The sequence below is a fragment of the Lepeophtheirus salmonis genome, chromosome 4, assembly GCF_016086655.4.
Source record: "Lepeophtheirus salmonis chromosome 4, UVic_Lsal_1.4, whole genome shotgun sequence".
NCBI lineage: Eukaryota > Metazoa > Arthropoda > Copepoda > Siphonostomatoida > Caligidae > Lepeophtheirus > Lepeophtheirus salmonis.
In genome coordinates this window covers 45962648-45980694 of record NC_052134.2, presented here as the reverse complement: position 1 = coordinate 45980694, position 18047 = coordinate 45962648, and the positions used below count along the sequence as shown (strand labels likewise).

At 31.8% G+C, this 18047-nt stretch overlaps 1 protein-coding gene across 2 annotated transcripts; it reads left to right on the top strand.

The window, feature by feature from the left end:
- The first annotated feature begins 11255 nt into the window (after positions 1–11255).
- LOC121116067 (uncharacterized) lies at positions 11256–17584 on the top strand. 2 transcript variants are annotated; one of them, XM_040710281.2, is made up of 7 exons: positions 11256–11436; positions 11495–11637; positions 11709–11932; positions 13068–13309; positions 13489–13824; positions 13884–16497; positions 17329–17584. In XM_040710281.2, exons 1-7 carry the CDS (start codon positions 11371–11373, stop codon positions 17352–17354), a joined length of 3651 nt encoding a protein of 1216 aa, XP_040566215.1. In that variant the 5' UTR covers positions 11256–11370; the 3' UTR covers positions 17355–17584. The 2 variants fall into 2 exon arrangements, with proteins under 2 accessions (XP_040566215.1, XP_040566214.1); XM_040710280.2 differs by lacking the exon at positions 17329–17584 and having other exon boundaries at positions 13884–17127.
- The last annotated feature ends 463 nt before the right edge of the window (positions 17585–18047 follow it).

The window sequence follows — 18047 nt, the reverse complement described above, 5'->3', positions numbered from 1 at the left end:
TAAAGGTATTTTTTTTATTAAAAAATATATTTCTTTTTTTCTTTAAATGTAGGAAAATTTTGCTTGTGGTGAGGAGTTTGAAGCATTATTTACCACAAATACCACATTTCAGTACCTGAGGTACCACTACAATAGCGGTAAACTGAACCTTACTACTTAGGGGCGTCCACAGGATTATATATTACCTTCTGTTTTGTTTTTTTGGAGGAAGAAAGTATGGTATTCAAAAAATTTCAAAAATCCATAGCTAAATTCCTAAAAAAAAAAAATTCAAAAATCCATAGCTACAAACCTAAAAAAATTAAATTTAAAAAAAAAACAATTTCAAATATTCCATTTTTGGAAAAAGATTTGAAAAATCCATAGTTATTCACAAAAAATTAAATTTTTTGGAAAAAAAAATTTCAAAAATTCAGAGTTGTTCTCAAAAAGCTAAATTTAAAAAAAGTTAATTATTATCTATTCACAGAAAATTATATTTTTTGGAAAAAAATATCAAATACTTTATTTTTTTGGAAAATATTTGAAATGATTTTTTACACCTACTTTTGCGTATAATTTTAAGGGGCTACAACACCTCCAACCAACCCCCTGCAGATGCCCCTACTACTGCCAATTGCTCTTGGGCTTAATTTTTGGGAAAGGAAAGTTGCAAGACACAGTCATAAAAGTAACGACGTACTGAACTTTATTTGTCATGGTTTTTTTAAGATGAAGTACACTAATGTAAATGCGTAATTAAAGAGTTATATAACATCACGGATTAATTCCTTAATTTATGTACCTCTTCTTCCATCTCTAATCCTTCTTCACACTATAGGAATTATTTACCAGCAAATATCGGATAGGGTTTGGTTAATACCATTTAATGGATTAAGTCTATACAAAAATGGAATTAGAATCTCAAGTGTCTTTATTAATAGAATCTTAGGACGAACTGATTTATTGTTGATTAAAATATGAGAATATAATATTAAATATCTGTATTTTTAATTGAAGAGTCCATGTATACATCATTTAGTTTAGTTAGTCCAAGCTATACGGGGACGTTAAATAAAGAACAATTGAAGTTCTCATATTTTCTTGGAATTTACCATTGATGAACAAATATTTGTCTGACCTAGAAGTTTTATTTATGCTGATTTAATTAGAATATATTAATTTACATATTAATATATTTTGAAATGTATTAATATTTCATTACTGTGGAATACCAAACGTGACAAAGTACATTTACCGAGTGGTGCATTCAAATCTGAACACTTTGAATTTTAAACTTCAGCAATATATAATTTATTAATGTACAATATAATTTCAACAATATTAATGCTATAAATAGATGTTTGTCTGAACTCTCTTAATCATTAAATTAGTCACCCTTAGCGGCAATTATGGATTCGAGGCGGTGGTAGAAGGCCTGTTACCAACTGCAGATGTAGTCCTCAGTCATGGCGTACCAGTGCTGGTTGTCAGTGGCTTTGACGGCATCAGTGTTTGGATGATGGACACTGCAGGCTTTCTACTCGACATACAGCCAATATTTGTGTTCGAAGGAGTTGGCATCAGGGCTGTAGAGGGCCAAAAGTGTCAAAAAAGAATTCAAAAGACTAATTTAAAAGAGTCTTGCAACGGAGGAGATAGGTTTCTTTCATTGTTGGTGTCAAAAGTGGCCTTTCCACCCTCACAAGGCATGTCTACCTACTTTTTGTTAGTTATCTGGATAGTCTTGCGTGAAACCCCAAGATCTATTGAATGGGCCCTCAAGGAGTTGAGGAGATTGAGTTGGCTAATTTTTTTAACTCGTCCTGCCCAGTTTAGTCTTTTTGACAGAGTCCTTCTACCTCTCCAACGTTTCGTACTTGCTGACGGCGTAGACGATGGCCCTGAAGACGCCCAATTGCTTGGAGTGCACGAATGGAAACTCGTTAATCACGTTCAAGTATAATTTCTTGACTTGTACGTAAGCTAGAGAACTCAGGCTTGCTTTTTTTTTGTAAATAATTGTTTATGCTTTAATATATGAAAATATGAATTAATTTCAATCACTCAAACTACATAAATTATTACAAGGGCCATTTTTTGGAGTTGGCAACCACCGAAGGAATTTTCCTTTCCTAAGGTGTTATAATTACTACTTAATTCCTAAGGAGTGTCTCCTTTTTCTACTAAACATCAGCTATTCTTGATATATGCAAAAACGGATTGAACATTTGGGTGTGCTCATAAAAGACAAAGAGTATCCCTGAGGATTTGTAGTGGAGTTATAATTCTAAGATTTTTCTTGAACTCAGAGTTGATTTGAGGATTGATTTTTTTCCCCCGACACTTTTTTAAATAAATGTGGGACCCTTTATATTTATTAAATTAAAAATAATAATAAGTTTTTTTTTAAATATCCTTTTTTTTATATTTCTATGACCTTTTAATAAATTCGGTATATGTTTAATTGAATAACGTTTTTAGAAGCACTGAAAAAATAAATGATTTACGAGTTTTCATCTTAGAAAAGGTCAATATTTGTTGCTATTGACCTTTTTGCCAAACATTTCTTCTCGGTCTGTATCTCTATGATCCCCTTGCTAAAATGTGCCCTTTATATAAGTCAAACCCGTTCCAAGTAGTGATCTCTCCCGTCACTTAAATATTTTGGTAGTACTTGGAATTAGTTTGTGTTTATATAAAGCAATTTAGTAACCCGATAGCTAGGGATGGGATAATTGACTAAATTGCAGTGAGCGTATATTTAAAAAACATTATATTTTGATTTGTTAAAAATATGAATGTTCTTTTTAAGTTTTTTCCCTATTTTTAATATTCTAGCGTATTAGGGATCAAGGAACGCTATAAGATGGCATTTATCTAAAGAAAACACTATGTTTAGAAATTAGAAAAGAAAAAACGGTTGATGCGTGTACTCTTTTTTCTTTTTTGTTCATTTTCTAATAAGTTGTGGTTGTGTTAACATCTCCCTCTTAAAGGCGAATTCTCGTCTATCTTTGGTATAAATTGTTTTAGAAATGCATAATAAAATAAATCTATATGAATTTGAACATAAATATAATATTTTCCCTCCACTAAATCTATTTTAAATTTCGAAGGTTCTCCTCTTTATAGCAGTAATTCAATTACTAACCCTAAAATATATAATAGGCAACTGATATTAACAATGGTCTTAATTGAGTAATACTATATGTCTCGCTCCCACCTTGTCCTCGCACTCAATTTTTCTTTACAAAAACTTAACTATAATTTATACTGATCTCTGTCAGTAGTCTTTCAAAGTTACCATACGTGGTTTTAACGCCTTCTTACACACGGCATCAACAATTTCAGACCTTTGTTCTTTCTCTTTTGAAGCAAAGGTTGAGTGATTAAATTAAAGAGCAAATCATATTGATATATGTGGTCCATCAACACTAAAGTAAGCTAGAATAATTTTTCTCAAAATTGAGTGTGAATTTGACAAATTATCATCAACTTATATCAAGAAATTATTCATAATAATCGTTTAGAGTCAGTATAAATTAGACTTAAAGTAGCTAAAATCAATCATCACTACACAAGAATAGGAAATTGACATATTTTTTTTATTTATTGTTTGAAGGCCCATATCGAGGCTAATATAAGTCTCTTAAATCAAATAAAGATTCTAAGCCATAGTTATCATTCTTCAATATCTTAACTTATCCCACAAATTTGATTAAAAACCCATAATTGATCTAAATAAGTACATCAAATATTGGGTTATATGAAGTAAAAAAATTAATTTGGATTTTCTACTTTTGTTGATTTTTGTTCAAGATTATTTTTTGGTTGTTACACCACATATATAAGTGAATAAATTGACAGAACAATTGACGAAAATAAAATTCATTTCGAGTTTTTTATGAATGGAATAATTACTAATTAGTACCAGGAAGATAACAATAATATATTAAGAAAAATATTAAGAGTCTCCTCATCACAATGATGAAATAATTGAATATGTTAATTATATTTATGACCCGTAAATAGAGGATTATAAAAACCAAGGTTAAAATTGTCATGCCTGTAAATCTGTGCTTGCGAATATTGTAACAACATGACTTACGAATTACATACCATGGCATCCAGGGAAGTCTTATCATAGGCATTAACTGATACATAATGTGATGGTACTTATTTTCATATCATTAACTTATATTTTTCATTATATCAAGAAAAAATTAATTTGATCATGTCAACAACAAAAAAAATTTTTAAGAGTAACAAATAATGTTGATCAGTCTAAAAAGACAGCAGTCCCATCAGTCCTGATTGGTCTTTTTATGTTAAATACAATAGCTGAAATTACGTAGTTACTAACTACGTCATTTAGCCTGTTAAAGTTTTAACATAACATTTTTCAAAGAGACAAGATACCTTATGTTTAAAGCAAGAGGTGCTTGCCTAGAACGTATAACCAGTACGTGTGAATCGGGATTCTTTCGGGCATATTAAAATAAAAGAACCCGAAAATCAACATTGTAACTCTGACAAGAGAAGAGAAGCTTAGGTTTCATGATGTTTCATTAGATCAGCTACAATCAGCTGTGATGAGGGGAGGGAGAGAAGGAAATAAACAAGGACATAGGCAAGAATTACCTGGTGTTGATTCTCAATTTTACCATGAGTTCAACAAGGGATTACCATTATAACTCCACAACAAATCCTCAAGATCTCTTAAGGACACACACAAATGTTCAATCCGGTGTTATAGGTATTAGAAATTGAAGTTCACTCCTCAGGAATTAAATAATAATGACAGTAGCTTATGAAAAGAACATTCCCTCTTCAGTTTACAAACTTCATAAAAACGGGCGAGTTAAAAAAATGCACCCGATTTTCATCACTACGCATAATACTCCAGTTATACGTTCTAGCTATCATTCATTTTTTTCTTTCCTTCTAGCTAGGATTGAAGTAAATTTAAAAAAATAGCAAGGACTGAAGGGCCGACTTATTGGTCCTTAGGACTGATGAATGATGAAAAAGCCCGGAGCAATTAGAAAAAAGACTGACTAGTGATGCAGTCCAAGAACCGATCCAACACTAGTTACAAAATGTCTTGTTCAGTTATTAACATTTGCAATCTCAAGGTTTCTCCCCTCATAGGGCTTGACAGCCTTCATTATTTCATAAAGATGGGAGTCAACTTATTTTGCAAAATATTTATGTTCAAGTGATTAAAATTAACCATTTTATATGTGTTTCGCCTCTAATTAGACAATGTTAGAGGAAACATTGTAATAGATAGGTAATTAACATGATGTAAAAATGGGATTTTTGAAGGAGTTTATTTAATATTATGTATAAGCTGAAATGTATACTTTAGACATGTAGTATATTTACGTTTAAAGAAGATTCAAATATATGCATCCATGTTTAAGCTGGAAGGGCCGTGAATCGCATATTAAACTAGTTTTTGTTAATTATTTAATAGGACGTCGTGGTGTGTTAATTTCTCCACGACTTTAATTATTATTATGTATTTTTATTTTACCATATTATTTTATATCCTCTATTGTTTTTTACCAAGTAGACCATTTTTCCCTTTTTGACTTCACACACCGAGCAACAATGATATATCATATGATAGAAAGGAATGGGATATCCTAATTACACGTTAACGAATCATAGTAGTGGACTTAGTTGAAGAAATGGAAGAAGCTCTATCGGTAGAGAGAAAATAATATTTATTGATGAATCATAGCTCTTTCCGAAGATGGTGGGTAGCCTCATATTTCTTTTATCGTATCTACTTTTACTATCAATGGAGATTAAATAGCACACGAAGGTGCATCTCTTTTCTTGAATTCATCTCACCAGGCCTTACTATTATCCCATTGTGTAATATATATTTTATTAATATTAGTTATTACTACTGATTCTTTCATTCTTTGTAGACTCCGCCTTGACTTCCTTCTCAAGCTGGAAATCACCAAAGAATCTAATAAGGACAAACTACTTTAAAATATCTCTATCCCAGATATTCGGTAAAATCATCACACTAGACTATCTCTTAATCAATGATCTCCTTTGTATATTTCCGGAATTTCCTCTATCATTCTTCAGAAACCTATTTTCCCCTCTTGGAACTCTGCCCCTCTCGATCATGCTCAATCAAGAGGGTTAGCTTGTCAACCTTTTTCGGATCATTGTTCATTGGTGTTGCGTCTTGATGAGGGAGAGACACAAACTTATTTATAAGGTGGAGAGCTCCAGGATGACCGAGAGAAATGAGGAGAAGAATTCACGTGGAGGAATGAAACTACACTGTTTATATGTTCATGTGTATTCCAAATATACTCTAATATATTTACAAAAGACGATACTATTTATAACACGTAAACACAGTACTTATAATACATAGACGAATTTACAAGAAGATAAAAACATGTAAGGAGATATTAAATACATAACAATTGGAGAAAACATCAGCCCTGGAGGATACCATGTTTCCATTACTCTTACGTTGTAGAGTACGACTTTTTATCTCTTAATAATTAATTTATTACTTTTAATTTAACGTGATTTTGTATTATTTTTTTATGCCATCTATTTATAGATCAGCTTTGGAGAAGCCAATAGTTTGTTATATGTCTATTTTATATATACATATACTCAAGTCATTAGTTATAATATTCATCTAAATTAAATACTTTAATAAGATGACTTTATATCCCTCATTTTCTATAATAACGATTATATACATTGTTTTAATTATTAAAATAAGGAGACATATAAAATACATAGCACGTAACTGATGGTAAAATTATAAAATATATGGAGATTCCAGGCAATGCTTCTCATATATTCTAATTTTTCGATTGGATTGATATTTAATACTAATCGTTGGAGTCTTTCACTTATGTCTTAGTAATTTTTTTTTCTAAAGGTGCCACTTATTTTTGGCAATTACCTCTTCTTTTTTTAAACAATTTATTGCTTTCCATAAATTTGGGTGTATGATTGTGATTGGGCTTTGTAATGCATTGTGAAACCCTTCAATGCTATTGCTTGTTCAGTTCTTTCTTCTTATTGTTGGTTCATAAACGTTCCATAATCTAATGGGAAAAGGGGATTTCATTCTACTTAACTTTTGTAGAAAATCACATAATCTCCCATAAATATTATTTATGGTATCCCTCAAAAATGGGGCATTACAAAGCTCAGTCACAAGCATTAACGTACCACAAGACAGTGAGTCCTTTCGAAATAGACTCCTCATTCCATATCTGTGATTCCTTATAAATAATAAAGTGTAAACAGTACAAGATTACAGATTACTTTTTTATTATTTATCAATTATTTCATCACTATTTTCCTTTTCTTCTTCTTCTCCCTCAGTTATATAATTAATCTGATTGAAGTACAATCGTAAAGTTCGAACCGATAATAGAAAAATATAAAAAGGTGACGAAGTTGTCATGCGACGAAATGTCCTCGAACAAGAATTACCAACGAAAAAAATGTACGCTGAAAAAATGTAGTGGGCGAAAATGTTTGGGATAAAATTACCTAGAACCAAAATAAATATATATGGTTTTAAATATAATCATGATATTTTCCCTACACTAATATTATTTCAAATGTAGAAGGTTCTCTTCTCAATAGGAGTAATTCATTTTCTCTCCCAAAATCATATAACATGCATCTGCTATGAATAATGGTCTTAATTTAGATGTACCATATGTCTCGCCCTAGTTATATCAAACCACTGGCAACTGTATGACCATATCAAGGGTTGAGAGCCAAATTGCCATAACTCAAAAATTACAAATATTAGTGTTATGGCGTATAAATTACCCTAAAAGTATAATACTTTTTGTTAATACTTCAAAACTGCAAGTATTGTATGCCTCGTTCCTGCCTTCTCCTTGCACTCTTTTTTCCCTTACAAAAATGTCAACTCTCATCATATTTAATATACATTTACATGATTTATTGTATCAAATATGAAACGCTGGTATTTAAAAATGAATGAAATCTCGCAAGCATTTAGTTCAACTTATATTAAGTACTTTACATTAAATACAAAAAAATAAATTTGACTTCAGATGAAGTTTAGCAACGAGCTAAAGTACTCCCTGGCTCATTCAATCATATTAATATTTATTTCTTAAGCTGTTATTATTATTGATGAGATAAGTATTGAGTAACTAGGCGTGAGTGTGTTCATAAAAAACGGAGAGTAAGACTGAGGATTTGTTTGGCACTTATCTTCTAAATTATTAAAGCAAAATTTGACTCTTCGTCAACAGCTAATAATTCGGCCAATGTCGGCCACTACCGCTAGTAAATATAAATTAATAAAATGTCATTTTTAAACAAGTTCAAGAATGTCGGATCAGTGTCCTCTTTTCGGTATCCTCCTTTAAATATTTAACAAAAAAACATGTATTAGAAAATTTCATTTAATTTCTAATAACTGTTTTTAGGAAAATACAATACTTATAATTAATTTTTCAAACAATTTAATTGTAGTTTGATTCCGAAGAAGTACGTTCACACCAAGAAACAAGAAACTCTTATTCTTGTACAGCTTCAATTTCACTTGAAGTTACTTACATTTATAGAAGATCTACTGATCTCCCTCATGATAACTTGTATTTTTATAATAATGTTCTTAATAATTCATTTCGTAACAATGAACATATGTTTAAAAATCATGAAAAAATATGTTTCATTATTCTCAGGGGATATAACTCATATAGGAGTTAGTCAAATTTCTTTTTATTGATTCAAAAATCCTTGAAACGTATCTAAATCATAGGAAAAGACTAAAAAATGGAAAAAAATTTAGAGCACAATATGATGATTCTTCAAAAAATCTTTACATTATTACTTAGCTAAAAAATTAAAAAAATCAAGACAACAAATGATTGCTTATTATTCTTGTGTATGGTCCATTTTTTATGGCCAAATCCGAACATATAGACCTCTGTCTTTGTGTATTTCATCAATTGAATCTTTAGAAAATAAATATTAAAATTTATGCACATTTAAGACCTCTATTAATTAATTATTAAGGTACTTTATGAATCTTCGGGAAACCAGGGTATGGGCTAGCATCCCCTCCCATGGAGTGGGTCCTACTACTGAAACACAAGTAATAAGTAAATTTTATTATCCGCATAATTAATTTATCTATGTATATTGTGTCTGGTTCTAGCTAATCATATCCACTCCAAGATACTTAGTATCTTGATCCACTCGATCCATTATTAATCGCTGTTAATAACATCTACGTCTTTGTTTGGTGTTCAACTTCTGTCATTTATGTCAGTTTATTTTAAACTGACAAGTTTAAAAAGATTGGTGCCATTTTGAGCATTTCATAAGAACTTTAATGAATAATAGTAAATAAAACTTATCAAAATGATTCAATAGAAATTAATTTATTACAGAACAATCACCAAATCCTTCAAAACGGTTTATTTCGTTAGCATCAGAATGCTTGTAAAATTAAGGATTTCATATTTCTCCCTTTTAAAAGTTGAAAAAGGAAACCAAATATTGTAATAAAAAAGGAGAGGAAAAAAAAGAAGAATCCACCGGTGGTTAAAACAGAAGGAACACTGAAATGTTGTTGTTTTTTTGACGTGCGCTTTTTTTTGACTGAAGTACAAAATAATTTTCTCATATTCATAAAGTAAATGCTGTAAATTAAAGCTTTCACCCCTCATCTTAGCCATTTCAAAAAAAATAGTTATTAGCAAGATTAATAGAAATACAAGGTTATGCCATCATGTATTCGAGCTCGCCAGAATTTTCAATTTGATGTACCGTACCGACTGCTGGTAAGACAGACAGATATGACGTCATTGAGTATAACAGTATAACTCCAATAGTAACAGTCTAGGAAGGTGATATACATATATAACTACTCTCGGTAACAGTTATACTCTTTGACGTCACTATTAAAAAGTGTGGTAGAAGTCAAACCTTTTGTCAGAAAAGCGTTATGGTATAACCTTGTATTTCTATTAATCTTGGTAATTAAAACAAAAACTTTCTCCATTAAACAATTATCATTTCAATGACATTGAATATATGTTATGTATTTTTAATACAACCCAATTTTTTTTTAATAAATAACATATTTTATATACAATTTACATATTAAAACTGAAGATGAATGGGGCCAATTCACAATTCAATCAAACTTTTTTGGGGAAAAAAAATTAACAGTTCTTTTGTTCTTATAATTTGAATAAAGTTGGCGTTTTGCTTCAATCCCCAATTTTTTAGCATAGATATTGTAGAATTTTAATGAAACTTGATTGAAAAAAGTGCTGAGTAGGTCGTTATTACTATATGACGATTTTGGAAAAAATGTTACTTTAATAGGAAATTGATTTCCTCTTGCTCATTTGCTGAAATTGGCTTGGAAGTATACATGATCTAATAATATGATAATGTTAGATAAACACACTTGGGTGTGTATGAAATGATAATTGTTTTATGGTGAAACTTTCTATGAAAAAAGTTTCAATTCAGTTGATTTCTATATTAATAAAGCAATGTTTGTCTGTGTTTATGAATGTATGAAAAACATTCACCGGATCCACCGTATATAGTGTTCCGTGTTGTATATTAGAAACATATTTTGATCTAAGAAATAACAATGTAATTAATGAAATATAGCATCGAGTGTTCCCTGATGTATATCATATACATATTTTTGATCTAAGAAATAAAACTTTTGTCGTATTAATGAGATATGCCTATGCATGTAGCATTGAATATGCAGTACTGTTTCTATTTGGGGTTTTTTATTGTTCTCTTAGATACAAATTATAATTCATATGCACTTTCAGTATGTTAAGATTTGAATAAAATGCCGGTATTTAAATTAACTCTCGCAGCCGTTTGAAATTGGCATTCGGAGAGCAATGGTTTTTTTTGTTAGTGAGCCTCTTTAGACTAAATTACTCATTTGCCATCCCATCATATTAAAAAACAATCTCCAACTCTTATTATTATTCTTGAGAAGATAACACATAACATGAATTGATACAAGTATTGAGTAGTTATGTGTGAGTCTGCTAATTGAGAATTTGTTGGGGGAGTTATCTTCTATATCATTAGAGCAAACTTTGTCATTTAGAAGAAGCCTAATTACTCCAGGCAATGGCGAGTACAACCGGTAGTACATTATAAATATGGCAAAATAATTTGCACTCCCGTCAAGCACAAAAAAAGCGCGTTCGGGCTTCATTTTAGTGTTACTTGGTACAAAAAAGTACAAAACCAAAGAGAGTAATGAAATAAAAAAGAAAAAGAAGAAGCTAGAAAAAGAAAAAAGACGAAGAAAAAAGGAGAATAGTAAAGAAGAAAGAAAAGAAAATGGCGTCGTCGTCGTCGATCTCCTCGGAGTCGGATGAGAATAATGCCTTTAAAACGGCGTGGGAGGTGGATATGACGATATTATTGGGTGAATGTCTCTTTATCCAAATTATTCTCATTTCAGGTCATGTTTGACAAATGCATTTCTGGCCCCAATGATGAGAAAATGGGACTTTTAGTTCGACTCTGGAAAAGCCTCGAAAAAGAGATAAATTGCGGTCGAGGACGTAAAAAACATCACCGAGACTGTCTCAACAATCTTCTTCGGTAATGAATTGAGCCACTTGATTTCTGAATGAGGTTGTTATTGTTTTATTGACTGTCATTTTTGTATTCAGATTGACGTTGAGTCGAGCCATTGAATGCGACTGGCCCATGGATTCCACTGAAACGGACATGATCTACTCCTCTCTGGAGGTTTTGGGCTCTATAGCCAGTGGCCTAAAAGAAGCTAAAGCGATTGAACATGTCAAAATATCTGTTAAAACTCCCTGGAACAACGATAAAATGGTTGCCTTCATGGCTGACTCTGCCAAAGACAAGGGCATTACAACTGAAATGCGTAAGAGTCTTTATTCATTGGTCTGAACCACCTTCATTAAATACTTTTCGAGATTTTAAGATCTCTTTAAGAGAGACTTCAATTAAATAAGGGAATTGAATTGATGAATCTCTTCAGGAACTGAAATAACTTGATTTATTCATTATTAAATTAATAGATACACCCAAGATTATTTTTATATTCCTTTAGATATTAATTACAAGATTGTTTTAATAGAGTGATATTTGGTGATGTCGGCTATTTTGGGGGCCTAAACAACCAAGTTGTATAAAAATCAAATCCTATTTTTCATACATATTAATATCAGGAAACTATTGGATCTCAAAATAGGCAACAAATAAAAGGCTTTAACCCCTAATGTCAAAAATATATCCTCTACTATTGTTAGTTGTATTATATATCAGACCCTAAAATGTATTAAAAATATGTTATGCACTAGATCTGTTCAAAAAGATAAGAATAATATATTTTTCTCTAATTATCCTACTTCTCTCGGCCGTAATCGATAAAAAAATTAAGTACAAATTAGCCATTTTTAGGTTTTTTAAGAGTATATTACTTTGATTTAATTCAAATAATACTATTTACAATTGACATCAAGTCGATGGGGGATAGTCAAATTGTCGTAACTAAAATATTACTTAACAGAAGCTTGGAAACTCCACTATTTCATTGTGAATAATGGTGTTTTCTTATTTTTTCAATAAAATGGATCTGAGAAATTCATTTCAACAGTCTGATTATATCTGATTTTAAGTCTTAACATTAAATATTAGACTTCTATGATGACATATAGACAATAACACTAATATTTGTAAATTTTGAGTTAACACAATGTGGCCATCAAACCTTGAAGTAGTATTCAATATTTAGTCTTTTTATTTATTCTTAAAGCCATTTGATGCATCTTAATCAATATTTATTCGAAATTTGTTCATTTTATGTTATAAAAATATTGACCTTCTTCATATTTAAAGAAAAATGGTGAATCGATGCCATTTTTTTACTTATTTATATCCATTAATAAATATTAACTAAAAAGCTTCTTATTAACCGAAATTTTTAACTTGTGAATGATAGTTAAAAGTTAGGTTACTATCTAGATTAATAATTAAGATTGTTTATCTCTTTTCAGTCATTAACTTTATGAATCAAGATGGACTCGATATTTGTAGTAGAAGATTGGAAGTACTTCGGGAAACTGGATATGATAAAGTGGTTTTCAATGTTGCTAATTATTATGTAAAAAGTCTGCGTGTACCTAGTTTTATGGCCTCATTAGTGGATAGTACACACTTCTCAGATGTTGTTAATATTTTCGTTATTTGGATAACTTTATCATTTAAGTTGAAAGATACTGGTTATTTATATTCTACGGTAATACTTAAAGGCTTATATATGTTTTTTAATATCTTCTTCCATTACAATTAGATATAGTCAAACTTTTTGGAACTATAATCAAATGGTCGACCATCTTTTTCCCATTTACATATTAATTATAAAAATTTATTTGATAATATTTTTTCGTCTGTTAATTTGTATTCCCTTTTTTTTAGCTTAAGTCAGTTCCATTCTCGGTTGTGTATGAAACTCTGCATCGTCTACGTGTTCAATTAAATAATTCAAAGGATGAGTCAGTCAGTAATGATACTTCGTTGGTAAAGGTGTTTGATAGAGCCTACCACGATGTTCTCATTTGTGCAATGGATGACCTATTCACCAGAAAGAAACCTCCTGGCTTGGTATCGAAATTTGGAGATGGAGTTTCTAGCTTATGGGTAGAACACTTTCAGAACGACATAACGGAAATAAAAAAGGAAACTGATATATACGTTAAAGATTCAACCAATAGTGAGCTTATGTATTCTCTGGGATCTCAACTTTTCGAAAAGGTAAAGGTATCATCTTTCTAAGTAAATATTTTAGTTAAATATTTTATTTTGTAATATAGATTGGGAAATCAGTTTTGGAAATATCCCTCACATTGATTATCACGGGTATTATTGCTGACTTGAATTCACATCATGAATCCGCTGAAGAAATTGACTCGAAAAATCGTCGGCTATCGCGCTCATTTATTTTACTGTCCAAAATGATCTCTCATAATTTAACTTTTAGAAGAGAATGTATTTTAACTGCCTTTTCTGTTTATCCTTCTCAAAAATTAATGGATGATATAATAAGCTTAGCAAAAGAGTCAGGATTTTGTGGAACTGGAGAAACAAATGAAGAAAATACTACAGTTGACACGAATTCATCATGCGTTCCTTCAGTTCCTCTGAGGGAATTAATTGATAGATTTGACGATATGTCTCAAGACCTTATATCATCTTTAGAAAAAGGAGACTACAATAAAGCTTCAGGACATGCTTTCAAGTCAATTGCAGATAAGAAAAATAGAAATCTTGATGGTTTACTTCTGATTCAAGGGGAATTGCTTACCCGGTCCGCCAACTATAATCCTACTGATATTCCGGTTAAGTCATTAACCCCTGGAGAATTAGGTCTTGACTCAGACTTGACTTCAGATCTTGTAAGCGTAGTCAATTCCCCAAGATGGCATTTACTCTCCTGGGTAATGGAATGGCCACAACTCCATGAACAATGCTTGAAACTCTTGAGAAATCCATCTATTAAAGATTCTGTTAAGGATTTGAAATATCTGGTTATCGATTATACTCAATTTGATGACTGGAGTTCTGATGAAGAAATATCAGCCATGGCTGGTGTTGAACCGGGCTTTGAAAATTGGGAAGAAGTTGATACAAATGATCCTGAACAAATAGACGAAAAGGGACTATCCAAAGAAGATGAAGAGTCTCTCTCCTTGAATAAAGCTTTAGAGGGACCTGACGGTATAAAGAAAGAGTTTGTCCCCAATTCAGTTGATGACAGCTCTGCTTCAGATTCCAAAAGACCAAAGATTGGTGCTCCTTCTCCTGAAGATATTCAAACTTTAATCAATACTGTTCCTGGACTGCTGAAGCCTGAGCCTGATCTAATAGCACCAAAAGAGCCAATTGAAATGGATGTAAGAATAGTTCAGTTAACTAGAATGGGCCCAGTTGTTAATACAACTTCTACACCTGTTGTTCATTTGTCATCAAGCCATAGTGCTTCAATAATTGAAGAAGAGCCAACCACTGAAGTTATAGTTGAATCCTCGTCATCTACAGAATCATCAGTGGACTCAATTGCTAATTCTCTCATTAGTCGAATTCAAACTCCTGTTATTTCTGTCCCTGAGAAACAATCAGTGATTCCACCCCGAACAAATATTATCAAGATAATCACACCGAATTCAGTTAATCATGGGTCCGGAGAAATAGTCATAAAGAAAATTCAAGAACAGACTCCTACACCCGAGAATGGTGGACAATTTGATCTCATTCGTCAATTAAATCTTGCGCGCTCTCAAGGATTAGTTATTTTGCAGCAATGGGGGGACAAGCAAGTATTAGTTCACAAAGCAACTGGACGTTGGATAATGAGACAAGGAAATCGCTTGGTTACTGTTCCTCCTCAGGCTCTTGGTATCAACACAACTGCAGCAGCTTCTCCATCTCCTTCTGTTTCATCTTCTTCTGGTTCTCATGATATGGAGGATGATGATGTAGTTGAAGAAAAGGAGGATGAAGTAAAGAACAATACAATGAGGCAATTAGCAGAATTTGATTCAATACTTGAAAGCAAGTTTAATAATGTTCCTAAACCCACTAGAGTCATTGCATCATCATCTTCTTCTTCAAATAATCCTACATATGTGATTCTTCGTTCAACACATCAGAGTATAACTACAAATACAGCTTCAGCATCTGTTATATCGGGTACACAAATATCTAAGAAATCCACTGTTGTGTCGGTTAGCCCCCAAACTCTAACTAATCCCTCAACATCCAAAGTTACTACTGCACATGGAGGAGTTATTGTTCACAACAAGGCTGGACCATCTTCCAAGCCGCAAGAAGATCCAGTTACTCTAAAACGTATTCAGCAAATATTGGATGACTATAATGAACAAATTCGCAAGTCTCCTGATCTTCAAAATCGGCCAGCTCCGCGTCGTCGTACACTGAGTACTCAACAGTCTGAAACAAATTTGGCGTCTTCTCCACCTCCAACACCCCCTGTAATAAATGCAATGACCCCTGAGCCTCCTCCTCCTAAGCAAAGGAAGGTAACTGATAGTTCATGCAATAATAAGTTATTGAATGAGGTCTTGGAATCTGGACAGTTTACAAGCGGATCCAATGTACCCAGAGCCATCGTTCGACAAGTTGTCGTTCCCTCTTCGATTGCTGCTTCTCTTCAATCTTCCAAAAAACAGTTAGTTTTCCTTTCAGGAAATAAAAAAATTGTAGCGCTCAAACCACTTATAATTCAACAAGGAGGTGTGAAGCAAGCAGTATCATTAGCATCTGGGGTTGGTGGCAGTGGACTTAAAACTATTATTTTTCATCAAGGAGGAGTTGTCAGTAATAATAACAACCATCATCATATTGCTACTACTACTACTAACAGTGGCCTTGGCTATGCTGTCAGTTGTCATTTGGATGATAACAAAGGTTTTAAAAGATCACTAGAAGAAGATGAGGATGATTCTATTCATCACATTGGAGGCATGCATGAAATGCTTACACCCCCTCCTTCATCTTCATCACTCTCTCCTACTATGTTAAGTCCTCCCTCGACCATTCTGGACCGACCTTCATCCCCTCCTGGGTTTGGCATACCTATGGAGATGACTCCTGGTCAAATAATGGAGGCTGAAATTTCTGCTAATATTTCTGATAATCCATATTCCCCTCTTAGTCAATGTTCTTCCTCTTCTAATCGATCAGAGTCATTCTAGCCTTACTGCGCAAATATTTTTTTGTTTTTATGAGAAATTTTCATTTCAACCTTTTCTCAGTCGTCGCATAATAACTTCTTTTTTCATAGTACCCCCCATTTTTCTATACATATATTTTTGTATTTCGCTCACACTGAAATAATAACAATAATAATATCTTCATCACCCCTAATTCCCCATCTCCAAACCCCAGCCCCCTGACCCCCATCTTTCAAATATTAATTAATTCACGCTGTTTCTTTATATTAAAAAGTGTTATGATAATAAGCAAAGTAAGTACTGCATAAAACTAACATAGATGTTTGTGCTTTTGGTTAATGAAGATATACACATAATATTTAAATAGAATCCTCTCTTAGGTTATTAAATTTAAAAAAAAAAAAAAAAAAAAATTGTTGTTTATGCCGAGTTCATATTTTATTTTTGCGATCGATCATTTTTCTTTAATACTAGGCTGAATATTTTTACTTTAATTTCTTGTCTCCTCATCTTCCTCTGTTCCCATTACTAAATATTTCTCTCTCTTCTATCTATCTCCCCCAAGTAATAAATGGACTACACTACTACTGACTACCCTTCGTCTTTATACAAGCATTTCTCAGATTAAATTTACCAAAAAAAAAATATTAAAAAAAAAACAGAATGTTTTTTCTTTCTTTCTTAACTTTTTGTTTATATACTCAATAGAACGAAAGGATTATTACTATTTATTTGTCTTATGAAACTACATACAATATAGTATTTTGATGATCTCAGTATGTATATAATATATGCATCTATAATTGCAATTACCTAAATAATAGTCAGTTGAGCCACCATGTTGTTGTTCCGGTTGTTGGTCAATATATGTGCAGCATATTCGCCTTTGAAATCCTTCTCTCATCAATAGGTTGATCCTTTTTCTTCTTATAATATATAAAATACTCAAATGATTTCAAGGGGCTCTCATAAACAACATCCTCATCAACTTGGAGTCGTCGACCCTATACTAATAACGATACCTAACTACATAATATATATATTTATATATTATAAAAGTGTTTTATTATTACGATTTATTTATTATCATCACTGTATTTTTCTAGTATTAATATCATAGTCTTTTTTTTTTTTTTTTTATTTAATTTTTTTTGTGAGCGTGTAAGAGTGAAAACTGTTGTTCTCAGAGAGGAGAATAGAGTGTTGGATATGTTGTGCTGTTATATGTCAATACCAATTTTAAACCCCTTCCCTCGTTAATGCTTTATTTGCTGATTGTTTCCT